The 18,615-nt window shown below is 37.5% G+C and overlaps 1 protein-coding gene across 2 annotated transcripts in view; it reads right to left on the reverse strand.

Annotated features, from left to right (window-relative positions):
- The window catches only part of Sp1, a 36,581-nt gene extending 19,177 nt beyond the window's left edge, over positions 1-17,404 (reverse strand). For both annotated transcript variants that reach the window (XM_064698304.1, XM_064698303.1), the window contains exon 1: positions 16,445-17,404. In XM_064698304.1, coding sequence (XP_064554374.1) covers positions 16,445-16,561 — 117 coding nt within the window. In that variant the 5' untranslated portion in view covers positions 16,562-17,404. The remainder of the gene's footprint in view (positions 1-16,444) is intronic.
- Between the last annotated feature and the right edge of the window lie 1,211 nt (positions 17,405-18,615).

Consider the following 18,615-nt stretch of genomic DNA (forward strand, 5'->3'; position numbering starts at 1 on the left):
TTTATGTTGCGCTTAATCTTCAAAAAGGGTGCATTTTACAGTGTAATGGCAACTTTAAATTCTCGATTTTTATTGAATTCTTCATTTTCTTCTTCTTTTTATAAGCTCTATTATATCATATTTAAAATCAACAACAAATTTTGTATATGAAATTTGTTATAGTCTGAAAATATTTTAAGAGTGTATAAAAGTTTTGTGAATATGTATTTTTCTTGATTAGCATCAACATCCGAGTCGATTGCGACATGGAAATCATTTGGTATTTTTGAAACATAGCCAATATTCTATATAGAAAAATTACAAAAATGTGTAGTGAAGCCCCTGTCATAAATTTCGTTCGACGTAGCTACAAAGACAATGGTGGTGGACATGTGGCGTCACTACGAGAACTTTTGAATGCCCTGAGTGTGTTTTAAGCATAACTCATAGTATGTTATCGTATAGCATGTACAGATCAAGAATATTTCGATTTTTTAATATTTCCCCGTTCTCATCAAAATCAAAAAAAAAAATATATAACAAGGATTGGAGTATTCAAGAATGAAAAACCCCTAGTGTTGGACTAGGTCCGTAGAAGGACGGTCTCAAATATAGCACATTAATTGTTATTTAAGTTGTAGATCATTAGAGCTGAATGCACCACAATAAGTATACAGGCTTGTATAGTATAAACATGTATAATGTATTGAACTTCTTTGACAATTTTTCCCGTTTAAAATTGCACATGTCAGTGCCCTGTCACGATCGCTCATAGGAGAGCAATTTGTTTTTGCTTTTATTGTTGATCTCTATCCAAATTTTTAATGTCGATAATAGCAACAACGATTGCTGACGTGACAGGTGACAGGTCAGCCGTATTGCTGCGATTTTATTGAATGGCAATCCACTGAGTAAACTCTGCGATGGAATTTAATTCATTGCATACAATTTGCTGCTTTGTTGATCCAGTAGCAATTAGTGCCGCTGCTTTTGCGGTTTGCAAGCAACTGCATAAGCAGCAAACTGACGATAATTTTGGCGTACACCTTTTAACCGAGAAATAGTTATGTGTCAGGCGCAGCGACATTCCCATCAGCAGGAAGAAGCAACTACTTTGCACTCTTAGCAACAAGCTTTACTTGGCTTGCAGCCAATTGTGGGCGTTGCCCAACATTTCGCTACGTTTCAATTGCATTTGGTGCATATATTGTCGCCGTCATTTGAAAATAGCGTACATAAATATGCATGCATTGATAGATTTTGGCAAGCAAGGAATAATCACAGCAACAGCGAGAGCGATGGTTGCTACGCCAGCAACAACGCCCACTTTGCCCCTTACTCATCACAAGCCGTGCTGGCAATTGTTGTCGTTACCAAAGTGTCTTTAAAACGAAATCGAAACTGAAACGAGTTTTGCGGCTATGGCTATTGCTATTGCTGTTGGTGTGTTGTTGCTGCCCTGCAGCTTTAGTACAGCATCGTGCCGTGGCAAATCAATCAATTTACGGGCTATCTTGGAATATTTTTGTTGTTTTTGTTGCTGATGCTGTGGATAATCGGTGCGCTTCATCAGGCTGCAAACATGAAACATGAACATCATCAACGCCATTTCAACGCGCGTCTTGTGCTAAGTTAAAAAACCTAATTTCGGGCGTAAGCCTCGAGTTGAATTGAGTGGAGTTAACTTCGGGTCCAACTGAAAGTTGGACGCCGTTCGCGTACAAGGACAACGTGACCTAAAAAACATATAAAATGCCAAAGTATACGCTCGCTTGGTGGTAATCACTGCACATACATCTCAACCAGCAGGCGTAACAGCAACAAGAGCAACAGCAACACCAAAGGCAAGACGACTCATGTAGTTGCCATGTTGTGGAGCCTCGCTTGCTTGATGCACGAATTGCTTGCAGGTTTGGCTACATCCAGCAAAATTGTTGCAGCAAACCATGTTGCTGTAGTTGCCGGCGTTGATAATGTGACTAGCCTGACCTTATGACTACGCTCAAGAATTAGATTTAAGCTTGGCAAGTCATGCACTTGTCCGAAGCATTTGTTCTTCACGTGCCGCCATCAAAGTGATGCTTCCAAGCAATTGCCAATGGCAATGATGGACCATATATGCAGGATATTTAAGCAGTAAATTTTTTTTAAGCAAAAAACACACTTATTAAGGTTCTGAAACGGTGTAAGTGTTGCATTTTTGTGACAGGTATGTGCTCCAAATCGTCTAGAAAATCCCAAGCTCAATTAACAACAAATTCGATTTCTAAAAGAGCCTGTGACTATTGAATGCTTAACGAGATTAGCAGCAATGGAAGGTATCATTGGGAGCGACAATAAAAGCTACAGTTTGTCATGTTTACTAGCTTTGAATAATGAGTCAAATGAAAAGCGGCACTTCCAAGTGTTTTTGCATGCATTTGTCAATTTAGCATGTCATCAAACATCCTTTCAATTCTGTTTGACAACAGCCGCCGCAGCCGTCGTTTCGGTGGAATGTCATGCCACATGTCTGCCTGGCAGCCATTTGCATGCCTCGCTAGAATGCAACGCAGCGTTGCAACTGCATCATAAGCCTCAGCAGCTATATAAAAGGCGTCGGCGTTAAGGAACGCTTCACTTGTCAAGGCGAGTGACTAAAAATTGCATTATTTAAATTGTCTTAACGACTTCATAAAATCTTTATTACCGTCGCAATATGTTGCTACCACTCACGACTCTGCTGACGCTGATATTGCTATCATGGCAACTGACTAAGTGTGTAGCAATAAGTGGGTCACAAATTTTCTCATTGACAGGGTATAAAATTACCGCCGAGCAATTGTTTGAACGGAACTCAGAAGCTCACCAGCGCATATCTGTGGCCACGTAATATATATACATATTAATATATAGATATGATTCTCCTGTATCTTGTATGGTAAGGCAGCATTAAGGGCTTTATTATTTAGTTTCTATTTGTGTCTTATAAGTTTAAACATTTCTTTCAAATAATATAAAAATGTGGTAGCTTAAGATTTGTTTAAAGTAATACCCTTAGATTTGTCGCTTTACTTCTGGCCAAAATGTCGTTTCACGGAACCCATATCTCCTAACAACCACATTTCACTGCTGTTCTGCAAATAAAGTTCCCCTTTTTTTTGTATTTGGTCATAAATCAATGGCCTATATACAATATTTGTAGACCGTCCCCCATATAAATCATTGCATTTTCGGTCACGCCAACATCAACAAATCAGCTGACACTTGCTGCCACATACCACACCCATAGGAATAACAAACGCAACTTACTTAACAAGCAAAGGAACAAAAAGTATTCACAGTTAACAAATAAAAACTATGAACGCTATTTTCATGGACATTTGTAAATTATTTGCAAGCATATGGAAAGAAAACTAACACTAAACTAGCAAAAACTTTTACGACCATCCGCTGCGCTCGTTTTCTGTCAGCTGCCCTCTCCTCTATTATACGACATACACTCAGTGCTGTCAGCACACTTCAGTACTTACCAGAAATATGGCCACATAAAATGACATGAAATGTACAGCAAGCCACTTAAATAAATCCATAAGAATCTAAGTTGGATTCTCTGTACTTGCATTCTAGCCTATGGCCGTTGTACATCCATCAGGTCTTGAGGCAGCATTAGACATATAAGCCGCCTAAGCAAATAAGCCCAGGCGCTTACAATAGCCAACAACTCACGGAGACAGAAATTCACACATAAACACAATAATACCAACAAAACCAAATCCGTTATGGCAAACAAACAGCATCACATAAATACAATGTCACCTACAATGTACATTGTAAATACATTGTCTGCCATGTAGGTCGTCTGAGCCGCTTAAAATGCAAATCACTCATAAATCCCTTGGAATTGGAGCCAAACGCAGCCAAGTAAAACAAACTGAACACTCCTCCGAGTGTATATCTCGCTTTCCATTATTAACCTAATTTTAACATTAAAAACATTAGAAATTTGAAATTCTGGATTTTGTAAAACATTGCAGATGAATTTTTATAAAAAAAACCTTTCTATTTCAAGGTATGTTAACCGATCTAAGCAATTACTAGGCTCCCATGTGCGAAACTTTATTAATATTCGTTTCTTTAAGAGATGAAAGAATTAATATATACTCCTATTTTATTTTCTGTGCATAAATAAAACTATTTTTTAATTACCATGAATATCATCAATCAATATATAAAGATAGCAATACAAAAATAAAGATTATCATCTAAATTTGTATATCTTGTACCCATTGAAAATTATAATATGAAAAATGGTTTTGTGAAAATGTATGTAACAGGGAGAGGGGGGCATCTCCGACTTCATATATTATAGGTCATGTCTCTCCGTTCGTCCGTCCGTATGTATGAGCACATCGATATTTAATCCTATAAGAGCTAAAAACTGAAAATTTACGTAGTGACTCGTATGACAGACACAGATCCACAATATTTTACTTTGTGAATATAGTATACATATAGCATAAATACTATGAATGCCATTCAATCTTCTGCTAAAGGGTATAAGAGCTTAAGAAACTAAAACCGATATGCATTTTATACACGTAACAGACCAGACCTGCCAAGCTGGTGTCCATCTGGCTCTCGGTTTTATATCGATTTCAGACTAAAAATCTTTGACTGCACCCTTGCGGTATGATTATCACAATTATCTGCAATTCAGACCATAAATCATTTTATTCCTCTGCAAGCTTTTCAGGTAACCAAATCTTTCTTAGCTGTTGATGCTGTAGTTGCCATTTTGATCGAGTCGTACTACGAATAAATACTTACATACATATAATAAATACATTTGCTGGCTGGCTAACTAAACTGCCTTGGTTTTGCGTATTAAGCCTTCGCCGCCGCCGCCGCCGAAGTCGTAGTCACCATTGTCGTCACCAACTCGAAAAGCAAATTTACAGCACGATCAAACAATTCAACAGCATTTTCGCATTTAACTCTGGCAATTCATTGCCGGACACTCGAACTAGATTTCGGAGGCCTTTTTTTTATACCCTAGATTTCGGAGGCCTTTTTTTATACCCTGAACCCATTAAAAATGGTTAAAAAAGGTATAATGTATTTGTGCAAATGTATGTAACAAGCAGAAGGAAACATCTCCGACCCAATAAAGTATATATATAATCTTGATCAGCCTCAATAGCCGAGTCGATCTAGCCCTGTCCGTCTCTCCGTCTGTCCGTCCGCATGATTGAACGCAAGGATCTCAGAACCTGTAAGAGCTGGACACTTGAAATTTCGATTGTAGGTCCTCCTAGTGCCCGCGCAGTACGAATTTGTACGAGGCCGATAATCGATAGCTCTCGCCGTTTGCAAGTAATCAATAAAAATTATTTTCAAACAAATCTCGTAAGTCTTAAGAGCTAGAGCCACCAAATTTGACATGTAGCTTATTGAATAGTATATATATAATGTACCTTTCATTTTATAGCTATTGCCACCCACGTTTTCGATCCATAGATATAAATTAAATAAATAAACCAATTTGAACTACCCACCAATGCCACAATTTTAAATTAATTGTCGTTTAGAGAATATACGAATATTCTACAGCACAATAAGATATAGTGTAGAAAATTTCCTTAAGATCGGTAAGGAAATACTGAAGTTATTAAAGATAATATGTGCTTATATTGCCACGTGTTTTCGGCAGCTAGCGCAAAATGCAAGAATTTTTGTATATACATATGCACACACACATTCATGCGCGTCTTTATTGAATTCCATCCACAGCATTGTTATTGCGATTGTATTGTTTTCTGTGCTGTGGGTATGTGCTGCTTTTTTAATACTTTTTTTATTGGTCGGATAATTGTCTATTTGTCTGTTTGGCTCTCGAGTAGGGGCGTTAGCAATTTTGTGCGGTGGTATGTCGCAGGTTCGATTCATATTGAGGAAAATATATATATATGTTTTTATACCCTGAACCCATTGAAAATGGGTAAAAAGAGTATAATGTTTTTGTGCAAATGTATGTAACAGGCAGAAGGATGCATCTCCGACCCCATAAAGTATATATATTCTTGATCAGCATCAGCAGTCGAGTCGATCTAGCCATGTCCGTCTGTCTGTCCGTCTATCCGTCTGTCCGTATGTATGAACGCAAGGATCTTAAAACCTATAAGAGCTATAGATTAGTTGCGAGTTCGAACCCTGCCGAGGGAACAATTTTATTTATATTTAAATTTTTCTTTATTACTACTAAAGCAAACGAGCGCGTAGCGCGAGCTGCATTAGGTTTTGGAAGAAGAGGGTTCAGGGTATCCCCAAGTCGGGAGCTCCCGACTAAAACCTCTTACCTGCTTAAATATATTTTTATTTCTGTTAAAGCAAACGAGCTCGTAGCGCGAGCTGCATTTGGTGTTGGTAGAAATGGAGCAATTACTTGCTTGTACTTATTTTGGATGATTTTGCTGCCAAACATTCATATTGATTAACTTATAAACTTGCATTCAAATTGACGCTGACAATCGTTTTGACTTCGCACCAAACGAATTTATAATAAATTGTTTATGTTACTGTTGTTGCGGATATATTTGGCTTATACAATTATCGCATGGGTCATACGTTGGGCCATCATGAAAATTGCCAGCACAATTAAATTGAGGACTTACTTTGAGCTTTCCCGATATATGCTGTCTGGAGTGAGCTCTGAGAAAGTTTTGATAATTTCGTCACGAGTACTTAAGTAGTTAAATTAATTGTTTGTGTCAAATGTGTGCAAATTTTGTATTTACACAAATACCGGTACCTTGTGGAATCTTTTGGAAATTTTAACCTTTATTGACCCTGAAACCATTGAAAATAAGTAAAATGGGTATAATGTTTTGTGCAAATGTATGTAACAGGCAAAAGGAAGCATCTCCAACCCCATAAACAATATATACTTATTATTGATCAGCATCAATAGCCGAGTCGATCTAGCCATGTCTGTCTGTCTGTTTGTCTGTCTGTCCGTTGCCTGTCCGTTCGTCTGTCTATTTATAATCGAAGTACGAATTTGTTGCCGATAATCGATAACTATCCCCGTTGTCAAGCAATCGATAAAAATCTATACCGAAATCCGGCTTTTGAGCAAATCTCTTCGGGCGCAAGGTCTCTAGCTCTTGAAAGCTCCGAGATATGCTCAAAGACTGGATTTCGATACCTGTTTTTATCGATTGCGTTGAAACGGGGAAAGCTGCCGATGATTAAAACAAACTGGATCTGCGGGGGCAAAAGGAGGACTTGCGTTCAAAATATTGATTTGAAGAAAAATATGTGCATGGTTAAGTAAATAAAGAACTTATCTTATTTATTTAAAAGTGTTGTGTTTTTATTTTAATGAGCAAATTGCTAATTTCAAAAGTGTTCTAGTCGGGAATGCCTGATTAGGGGTTACCCTAAACTTTTATCTATAAAATCCAAAAGAAGCTCGCGCTTCACACTTTCTTGCTCAAGCTTTTGCCAAAAATACACTTTTCCTTAGATATTTATCAGGTAATGCGTAAAGAAGTGTTTAGCATTATTAAACAAATAGTTAATAATCTTTACTGAGCAAAGTATTTGCCATCGCGTCATACATTACAGCCATATTAAAATGTTAATTAAAAGAAAAAAGGTGCATGTTTGCACAAGTATACACAATTTCGTTTGCTTTACGCTAGCTGCCACGTGTTTTGCTATCGTTTCCTTAAATAACTTAAATAATGGGAAAGCTATGAATTATTTAAAACAAACAAGTACTGCACGTGCAATTGGAGGACTTGCATTGAAGATTTCAATATTCTTGTTCCTGTAGGCTCTGATATCGATGCGATCAACTAGACTAATGATGCTAACCAATATTACACATACGGTCAGTCGGACAAACATATCGAAAAACATGGCTATATCGCGACAGCAGGACGTTCTGATAAAAAATATAAGCACTTTACGGGCTATTGAAATTAATGAATGCTTACCCCAAGATAAAAAAAACAAGTAAGAGGTTCTAGTCGGGAGCGCCCGACTAGGGGATACCCTGAACCCTCTTCTTTCAACAGGCAATAGCTAAAAAAGGAAAGAGACTTGATATATATATCCTATTCTTGAAGCTGCATGTCAAGTTTGCTCAAAAAATAGGAATTCGATATCGATTACTTGAAAACGGGGAAAGTTATCGAATATCGGAAACAAACTCGATCTGCGCGGGGACTAGGAGGACCTACAGCTATTCAAGTCTCTAGCTCTTATAAGTTCTGATATCCTTGGGTTCATACATACGAACGGACGGACAGACGGATGGACGGACAGACGGACATAGCTAGATCGACTAGGCTATTGATGCTGATCAAGAATATATATACTTTATAGGATCGGAGATGCTTCCTTATGCCTGTTACATACATTTGCACAAATACATTATACCCTGTTTTCCCATTTTTAATGGGTTCAGGGTATTAAAAAAGTGGGAAAAATTTGTGTACTGATTTTTCATTATTTAATAAAGACTTGTTTCACAATGTGTTGGATTTACATGATTTGTTTCATTCGATCGAAGTTCAAATATGAATATTTATATGTATATTACATGAATGTACACATTATACAATAATTGTACTACAAATTCTGAAATTAGTAATGAAGAAGACGAGCAGCAACCACGAACAAGGAATTAAGCAAAAAATTCAAATCAAATTAGTGCACTGTTTAACCGACAACGCAATATTTTGTTTACAGTGTAAGAACAGTCGATAATCGTCTTGACTATAATGCGGATAATCAATAAATATTAGCCTGTTAGTTCTAAGTCTGCGCCGCCATGGCAGTGCCTTGGCAATCGTGACTATAGACTTTTGCTATAGACAAATAGATTTTTGGGATTTTGCGGGTGGGAATAGGTGCAACAATACCGTCACTTGATCTTTGGGAAATTATCAGTAAGTTATACCACTTATCGAACTTTCTTGTTCTTGCCTTAAGCCTGTTGAATAAATACATTTTTGGGGTTGCCCTGCCTTCGAGTTGACGCGGTCCAGTTGATAGCTTTACGGAGGTACACAGTACGACGGCCAATACTCAATATTTTCAATTTGTGAACAGTTTATAGTTATAGTAAATGTTCAATGGTTAAAGTATCAAACTGCATTGTAGAATGTGGTGTTAAGATTTAATATGCTTACGAAATCATCTCATCGATTACGTTGACCACATCCTATACTAATAAGTTATTCAATTGCACATTCATAGTTAAGTTTTAACATAGTGAAGTTTTTAAGCAAACGCTGACAAAATAAGTGTAAAAATGTTTACTTATGTATGCGAGGGGGCTTAGCGAGTGGGCGGTGACCTTTTATCACTTGTCTGCGATTGTCACCTGCATGTTAACTTTTCGATGTCAGACCTAATAAGTATTAAATATGTAATAGACAAAGGTTATACTAAAGTGCAACGGAGATATAGTTACGTTGGGCATTTGGTCAAGCTGCGCGATCACAGGTTAACAATTGTGTTGACAGGTTCCAGCTGAACTCCACTCATCTAGAATGTACAAAGTATTAGGTAGTCTCGCATTACAAAACGAAGTCGTTGTTTACTCGGCTACTCGTAATTAAAATTTCAGTAAGCAATTTGTTGCGATTCGTGTTATAACTAGTGTCTGCATTTTTTTTCATATAAAGTATAAATTCGAAAGGGAAACATTCTGGAAATTTGTATACTACACAAGAAACTACATTCCAAATTTGATATCCCTAGCTTTTATGAGCCAAGTTCCCATGCTCGATACTTATCTGTATTATGACTATGGGGAAATTATCGAAAAAGAAAATAATATGCTCGTTTTACGTAAGAGAATGTATAGTTTAACATTCACGTCTCTAGCTCGTATAGTTTCCGAGTATACATTTTCTTTCGTTCTAATAGAAGCTTTTTTCAAATGCTCACTTTCTAGCACTCGCCGTTTAAATATATGTATGTACTAGCGGGTATTACCCGGTCTTGCCCATGGAAAGTTTTGTGTTTAAAAGTTAGATATAATTATCCATCCACGAAGGGCGCATTTGAAATTGATTTTAAAGCCGAACGGGTGATAAGCTATAAACTTTCATGGAATCGTTTACCGGCAATTTACCACAGTCTCGAATGAAATTTCCCAAATCGCTGAAACACGTATTTATTAAGTTCTTATGTAGAGCTTTGAAAATAAGTTTGAAGCAAATCGAAATCACTTAAAACTTCGCCTAAAAAAACTTTGAATCGCTTTTTAGCTTGGACTGGGCAAAAAGTGTGAAACACGTCTCAAATGATTTTTCATATATATCCTTGGAAATTAATTTGAGCGCGAAACGTCACCCACCAAATCTTTGACCTCCATTTCCACCAAGGAGGAATGCATTTTTCAAAAGTGTGAAACACCCCTCCAATGAATTTGAACAAACATCTTTGCAAATGAGTTTGAGGCCGATCGAATGGTAAAGAAAAAAGTTGCATACAAACGTTTTTCGCGATTTTTCCAGACATGCGGGTGGAATTTCCCGAAACTCCGCCCTAACGTGCACATTCATCACATAAGGTAACTACAATGAAAAGTTTAGCTTCCTAGCTCTTACGGTATGGGCTGTGCGTTGATCACCAATCAGTCAGTCAGTCAGTCAGGATAAACAGTTTTATATATAGACGTGAATATATATGCGTATTAGATATATATAATAATAAGCTTTTGATGCTGAGCAAGAATATTTGGGGTCAGAGTCCCACTTCTGCTTTTAATGCAAAAAAAATATATGTATATATGTATACAACACCCTTTTTCTATTGGAGCAGGGTAGCATTGTTTGAGATTGTTTAGATGTGATAATTATTTTGTGCAATATTTTAACGATTTGGCGTCCTGTAAAATGTTTGTCTAGGATGCTTTCCGCTAAAATACTTTACACAACTGTCCCAAAAATTTCAACCAATCCGATTAATTCCATGCGCGTATTACGCGTTGCGTATTCATTGCGATTACTAACGGCCTGTCTGCGTCAAATTGCTAGTCTATGTGACGTTACGAAGTTGCAATTGGTGGTGACAGGCTGCAAGTCAGCCGCGGCATGCAAAGGCAGCTATGGAAAACCAATTGAAAATGCTCGTAAGCGGCTTCTTTGAAGAGGCTAACCGCGACCTTGTAAGCGCACTTGCTTCCACTTTATTTTATTTCTTTCAATACCTGTCTTGCTCGCCGTCACTGGTCCTGCATTTGACTTTTTAGCAGCATCATGCCATCTAAATTTCTAGATGACGCAAGTAAATTGCGTTGCCGCAGTCCATTGTCAAAGGTGAAAATGGACAGGCAGTCGCACAAAGCGATGCGCATTCGTTAAGCCAAATCATATTAAGTAAATATGTCGAGTAGAGTGAGAAGGAAATTAACTAAAAGAACTGCACTCAGCATAGGTCAGTCAAGAGTATTGCAGACATATACTGAAAGAAATTAAGATTGCAAATCACAGGAATTTACTTGTAAAAAGAATTCTTTAACTAACTTATTCATATGTATTTTACAAATTAAAAAAAAACATTAAATGTAGCCGGCTCTTAATACTAACTTAAGATATCTTTAAGCTTAACATATTTGTATACAAAAACTCTGTTTTAAGCCGATCTGGCCAATGAAATATGATATATGTCATATGCTGTTATATATATATTATAGTAACGGATCTAAATGACTCCGACGTATGTCGGATCTTGGACATAATTTGTATGGCTTAGGACTTTTATTCCTATAATTTCTTGCTGTGTAAGGGATAGACCGTTCGATGAAAACTACTGGGTATCTGGTGACGGCGCCTGCTGTTAAGGGCAGTCAGGGCTACCGATGCCCTCCAATGAGCGACGCCCTGGCGCCTAACCGTGTTGAAAACACAACAAATTAGTCAATGACGCGGCGATCTTATTCCAGCTGGCTCTCAGCTTACCGCACAGACCTCAATGTGAATTTGTATTTTCATTAATATATTATTGCTTAATTTCTTTTGTTATGCTGATTATGCCGACAGACAGTGCTGAATAAACAGGCCCAGGCCAGAGAATGTTTCAAGTCAAGTCGAAGAGATGTTCATGGGAAAAACAGCAACAGCATTGCATGATTTTCAATAATTTAACAGCCGAAACTCGGACGCGTACCGTTTTACCGCTGCCTTTGCTGTCTGAAGGTCTGAATGTTCGACTATGTGGCAGCTTGAAACATATGTTGTGCTTTGTTTCAAGCATAAATGTTAATTTCAGTTTGTCTTGGTAATTTATCATTTTGAAAACATTTCTTTTTTTGTTTTTGTTTTTTGTTTTCGCGTCGCGTCTTTAAACGCCTTTAATTAAAATCAATGCGCATGTGTAACTTTCTTAAACAGAGCCTAAGATTAAAGCGTTCTCTACGGATAGCGAAGCTGAAGTAGAAACTTGAGTCTAGCTGCTCAGTATACAGAGGCGGCTTTGAACTTGGCCGACAGCACGTTTGTAAAATGATTGATGTGGTATTAATTTTAATAAGCGCCTACCCGCTCCATCAAAATACTTATCGGGCCCAGCTCGATAAAAAAAAAACGAACTATGACTTTGGCTCCAGTTCTAGCCCCGTAAAGAACATTTTGTTCTGCGATTTTACATTGTATGACGCACGTAGTCTCGTGGCGTTTACACTTTGTGCTTGTGGCATTATCGAGCCATGCCTTTAAGAAGGTATTTGCTTGTTGCGTCATAAGTAGTGGTGGCACGGGAACGAAGCCAAGTTCTCAACATTTTTATGCCTATTTGGCCGGATGCTTTGAGGGCATTATTGACGTTGCTAAGTCTATCAAAAGTGTTATGCAATTGGCCATGCCATGCAAGATAAAATTTTATTAATTCGAATAACAACGGCAAGCAGTCTTTACTTAAAACTGAATGTCCTGTCTGATGACAGATTGGTGATCAACGCGATGCGCGTAAGAGTTAGGAAGCTGACATTTTACTATCGTTTTGGAAAATTCGCGAAAAAACGGTTGCATGAAATTATGTTGTTTACCATCCGATCGACCTCAATCTCATTTTCAAATTCATTTAAAAGGATCGTTATGAAGATTTAATTGTGATGTATTTTATACTTTTCGCAGAATCCAAGCTGGATAAGAATCTCGGTGGATAATGCGATAAAAAAATTTTTGGGAGCAGCTTAAGATTTTCCGATCGGATTTAAGCTTAATTTCAAAAAATGAATACGTGTTTCAGTGATTTTGAAACTTTCCGCCAAGAACTGTGGAAATTTGTCGGAAAAATTTTAATTTTCTGTCCACCGCTCGTAATAGGAAAATATCGGTCAAAAGATTTATGAACGACCTCAAGGCTAACATGGTTCTTTATTTGATGGATTTCAAACATATTTTTATATATTTATGCAAAATATAACTTAAGGCGTGTAGCTCAAGATAGCCCTAAATGGTTTAAGGCCGGGAATTACGTGAAAAGTCAAACCTAAAATTAAAAGCACAAAGCCAGCCGCGGGCAAGCGGGAAATAACCTCAAAATATAACAAAAATAAAATGTCTACATATGTATGTCCGAAACTACTGATTGGGTCAACATGAAAATTTGATATAAGAAATCAAATACAAATTAAAACTACATGAATTTTGTATTTATACCCCTTATTTATGCCTTACAATTGTTTGTACGAGAAGGAGGCACCACCGACCCCATTCCTGGTCAGCATCAGCAGCGGTGTTTTTCTGTTCATATTCGTCCGCCTGTCTGTTTGTCCCTATTACTACCAGGTCATATTTGCCTCAGAAAATAAGAGCTAGATAATTTGAATTTGGATCCTATGTCCTCCTGTCGCACGCACAGGTAAAGATTAATTCAAATCATCAATAACACGAACTATTTCCACGAAATGGATAAGAAACGATAATCAGTTAAGTTTTTTGAGCAAATCTAGGAGCTAAAAAGGGCTAGAAATACCAAAACTGGTATATGGGTTTATGCTTAGAAATCACATCAAAATTTTTTCACTTTTTGAATACCTCTTCTTGTTTTCACAAAAAGTTCAAATATATATATATACATTGCCAACACATTGTTGAATGCCTTATTTATGCCCTCAAAATTTTATAACATCGTACAATAAACAACAAAGCTATTGGTGAATACATTTCTCACAGAGTGAGGTTGAGGGACAGCTTGCATCAAAAGCGTGTATGTACCACAACTCGCAAAAAATAAAAATATTAAAATTGAGTTGTGTACGTTGAATGTGTATTATATTAGTTCCTGTGTATTAAATGTGGTCATTAATAAATACACAGGAACTAATATAACAAATTCGATTATTTAGGTTTTATATGTATATGCATGTTATAAATTTACTTGTGGGTCTGTATCTTTTCTTGTAGGCATATATTTTTGGTTTTGACATTACCTAAGTTTAGAATTCTGTGTAGAGTGCAGTACGATCAAGGTATTGTTTTATTACGTTTTGGATCAGTCAATCATCATATCAGAGCTGAATTATTATTATTATATATAAGATTCTTAACCTAAGATACGATTAGAGGCATGTTCCGATGTATTTCTGATCGAATATTCCAATATTCGACAAACATTAAAGCTGCGTAGCCATCAAATGGGAAGAGATGCAAATCATATCATTGTCAGATTTACACCTAAGGTATCCCAATTGAGTCCGAATATTTGAGCTCGGAAGCATCCGATACCTAAAAGTTCACATAATTGGTATATATCTTCTACCTGTTTTTGTATCTGTGAAGTGAATATCTACTAAGCCGTAGCGTGAAATGCGTTTGCACACAGACCGCGACGCTTGAACAAGCCGGATCTAATCAATTCAGGATTTGACTTTAACTCAGATTCAGCAGCAGCATTAGATATTTTCCGTTTAATCGTGGAGTCACGTTGATTACAGACAACAAAGAAACCCATGCCAATCATGGGTGACTGAATTTTCCTGTGCATGGGTGTGTGCATGGCACTGTGATTGTTCTTGTACCTGGCACTCTAAATTCTGTCGTGATTTGGCATGGCGCTTAACGTTGTTTGTTTCAATGCATTAGCTTTCTTGCTGATGTCGATACGGGATGGTTGAAAAATTTTGGTTTGTTATTGTTAAGCCTACTGCCGTGTAAGTGGTTGATTTGTCACATACTGGCCTGACAATGTGAATATTAATACACCAATACAAAAGTGTGCATATTGTTTCATGCATACTTATATATTTGACAAATGTTCCATAATAAACAAAAGGAACTATGGAAACTTTAAAGTAAATACATATATAGGTCTGGAATACTATAAAAAATCGTAGTTTTAAAGGTTTTTGTTTTTGATATATCTTTCCCAATTCCAGGTATTAGGAAAAGGTATTTGTTAAATACATACGTGTATGCAAATTATATACGTACGAAATTGAATACATATATTTCTGAGTAGGACAATTTGCTTTCAAAGCTAATGTGAGAATGGCATACAAAATATTAATTTATTTTTGTCAAAAATGTTGTGTCATATAAACACAAATATATTCAGTAAAGTACTTAATATAAGGTGCCGAGTTAGGCGAAGAGAGAATTGAAAAGACACATTACATTACATCACAATAATCACATTAGCCTATTCTATTAAGAATTTCTGCAATTTTTCCGATCTGAGCGTATGGCATTGATATTTGAGCCTACTATCAATTGATTAGATAACGACAATTCCCGTTAGTTTCGTAATTGCTGGTTCGTAGTTTTTAGTATGAGTGATCTAGGTATAGAACTAAAGCATGAGGATCGCTAATTCTGTCATCCTAACTATTAAACTTTTTGTCCCAGAGATTGAAAAAATTATATACTAGCGGGTTTTTGTCAACCCTGCCGGGCCATGTTTTATGCATTCAATATAAGACATCGCATTTCCAAATATTTCTCGTACGTGGGACATTTAAATCTACCCATACTTTCTTAAACTCTACGCCTCAATTTATATTTTATATGCACATTTTAAAATAAGTTTGAAGTCGATCGGAAAAAAAGAAAAACCGCTATTTTCTCACTATCGAGTGCAATTTTTCATTACCTTGTCAATCGGTCAGTCACATAGGCCGTCAAGATATTTATATACTTATATACATCTATACAACACAGAATTTGCACCGGTCAAAATAGTATAGTGTGTACATTAAAATTTTGAGAAAGTATAATTTTTATTCTCCTGCGTAATGCTTAAGTCAGCAACCTTTTTATCAAAAATACATATCCAATAATGAATTTGCTTCGATAATGATCATTTGAGTTCGCCCCTTGAGAAGTGAAGGAATATTTAGTGATCGGACGAGTGCAACATTATTAAATATGGTGGCCAAGGAGCTCGTTAATACTAAGGACGCTTAGATAAAAACTACTACGCCTATAGGAACTTCTCTCTTTCTTCTTGGTTCGGCACTTACCGGATTTACTTGCGGCTTCTGCAAATGTGTCGCTATGTTAGTAATGTTCATGCCCGCCATAGCTGGAATCTGCGAGCCATACAATTGACCGGCGGTCGGTGTCATGTCCGTTAGCATTTTAGCTTCTGCTGCTGCAGTTGCTGCTGCTGCTTCCGTTCTTTTTGTTGGCGTTGTAATTTTGAGGCGTACAGCAATTGTATTTGCTTTTTTTGTTTTTGAAGGCTGGAAACTAGATTATTCCAAACAAAGCACATAAACAAAGTTGCTTCTTAGTAGCTACTAAGCCTTCCTGTTAAAAATGTCGTTAAAACTGCTGCTGCTGTCTAAAGACACTTTCATTAAAAACACAGAAACACGCTTGCTAGTCGCAAACAATAAAAAATATGCAACAAAAAAGATTTTTATAAGGATTCAAACTGCTTAAATGCACTTTTCACTGTTACTTGAGAAGCAGATTATTGTTGCAACTGATGCGGATTTGACTGATAAAAGGATTTTTATGATTTTTATGCTGAAAATACTTCTGCTACTTTCACTGTCACGGGTTCTGTAATTTCACCTCGCTGTTTGATTTGCCAAATTGATTAAGGCGCAAGCGCCAAATTCTTTTGTTTGTCGATTCACAGCTTTCGGCTCAAAGAAAATGGAAGCGATTAGAATATAGTTTTAACTGAAGCAAAACAATAAACCGCGTGGTCCAACTTACAACAGAAAAAACAGAAGTGTTATTCAAATTGACTATGACGCACTGTAAAACTGTATGTGTTTGTAGTTGTTTTTGGTTGTTGTTGTTGATGTTTGCACAGGCGTCGGCGGCGACGTTGGCGAGAAGGAGGCGTCTGCACTAAGAAACAAAATATATCCGCGCAAAAGTTTTTAGCGTCGTCGCTGATCGTTCAAAGGCTTGCAACTGTTTCACGCGATGCCAGCGCAAACAAAAAGCTTGGGCCCATTCCCGTTTTGTCGTTGGCGGCGACTGCTCCGTCTACGTCAAGCGAAGGCGTTGTCGTCGTTCAGCTACAGCAGAGGGCGCGTCAAAACAAGAGAGAGAGAGAGAGAGAGAGCAATTTGCAATTGTTGTATTTGTATATGTTGCTTCTTTAGCTGTGTGCGCTGGCAAACTGAGACAGCGACAACGACTGCAACCAACAAGCAATCCAAACCGCAGCCTTGCTGACGCTACGCTCTCCCGCAGTCAAAGCAGCGACGAGAACAGCAGCAGCCATTCCCATTCATCATGACGCAGTTACACCTAACATTGGCGTAGCTCTTGCGTTTTAGGCGCACAAAAGAGACAGCAATAAACCAAGCCACCACCGAATGCGAGCCAGGGCTATGATGAGCATTACTGGTGCTGGTCCTGTTTCTGGTGCTGGTGCCGGTGCTGTGCCTGATGATGATGTATTAGCTAGCCGGCTAGTAGAGGGCGCCGCTTGTTTTATTTCATGCAGTTCATTCATAAAAGTAAGGAAGCACGCGCTCAAAACGGGTTTCGTTTGGCGACGCCCCGTTGTGTGCGTGCTGTGCGCCGACGCGGTGGTAACGACCAATCCGAATATTGGCTTATGCTATATTTGCCCTAACCTATAATTATAGCAATGGCCGCTGTGCAAGAGAGATGGTTGTACAATCGGCACGCGCTAGCGCACCTTGTCTGTCTGGCGTTACCTTACTCTAGTCCCCTGTATAGGAAAATAAAGAGAGCGCAACTTCTATTAAATCCCTTATTAGCTGCCTGCGGTGACATCGTATCGCGCGCATGCTCCAGAATGTTGCGCATTTTTATCCTATGAATTCCATTCATTTATTTTATCCCTTCATCCGCTGAAAATGGGTGAAAGGTATGTAGCTTTTTGTAGAGCAAACAGTTTCTATCACTTTTTTATAGCTACCCCCAACCCACCAAAAATCAAAAACGCAATATATTTGATATTTTGTTATGATCGGATAAAACCCATAAAAGTTTTATCTGAACAACTGCTATGAGTGCAGGAGCATCAGCAACGTATAAGTTTAGAATGCACGAATTTACATATGTACATATGTATGTGTATGTATCTATTTACAGAAATAATTAATGAATTAAGAAAATTTAATGATGTCTGCAGGGTATCTAATTAACATATGTGAATAGTGCAATGGTATGGTGAAAATGTTTGGGATAAGAATGT

This window comes from Drosophila montana, unplaced genomic scaffold (assembly GCF_035044405.1).
Source record: "Drosophila montana isolate Dmon_TW-CO22-7 unplaced genomic scaffold, ASM3504440v1 contig_413_1, whole genome shotgun sequence".
Lineage (NCBI taxonomy): Eukaryota > Metazoa > Arthropoda > Insecta > Diptera > Drosophilidae > Drosophila > Drosophila montana.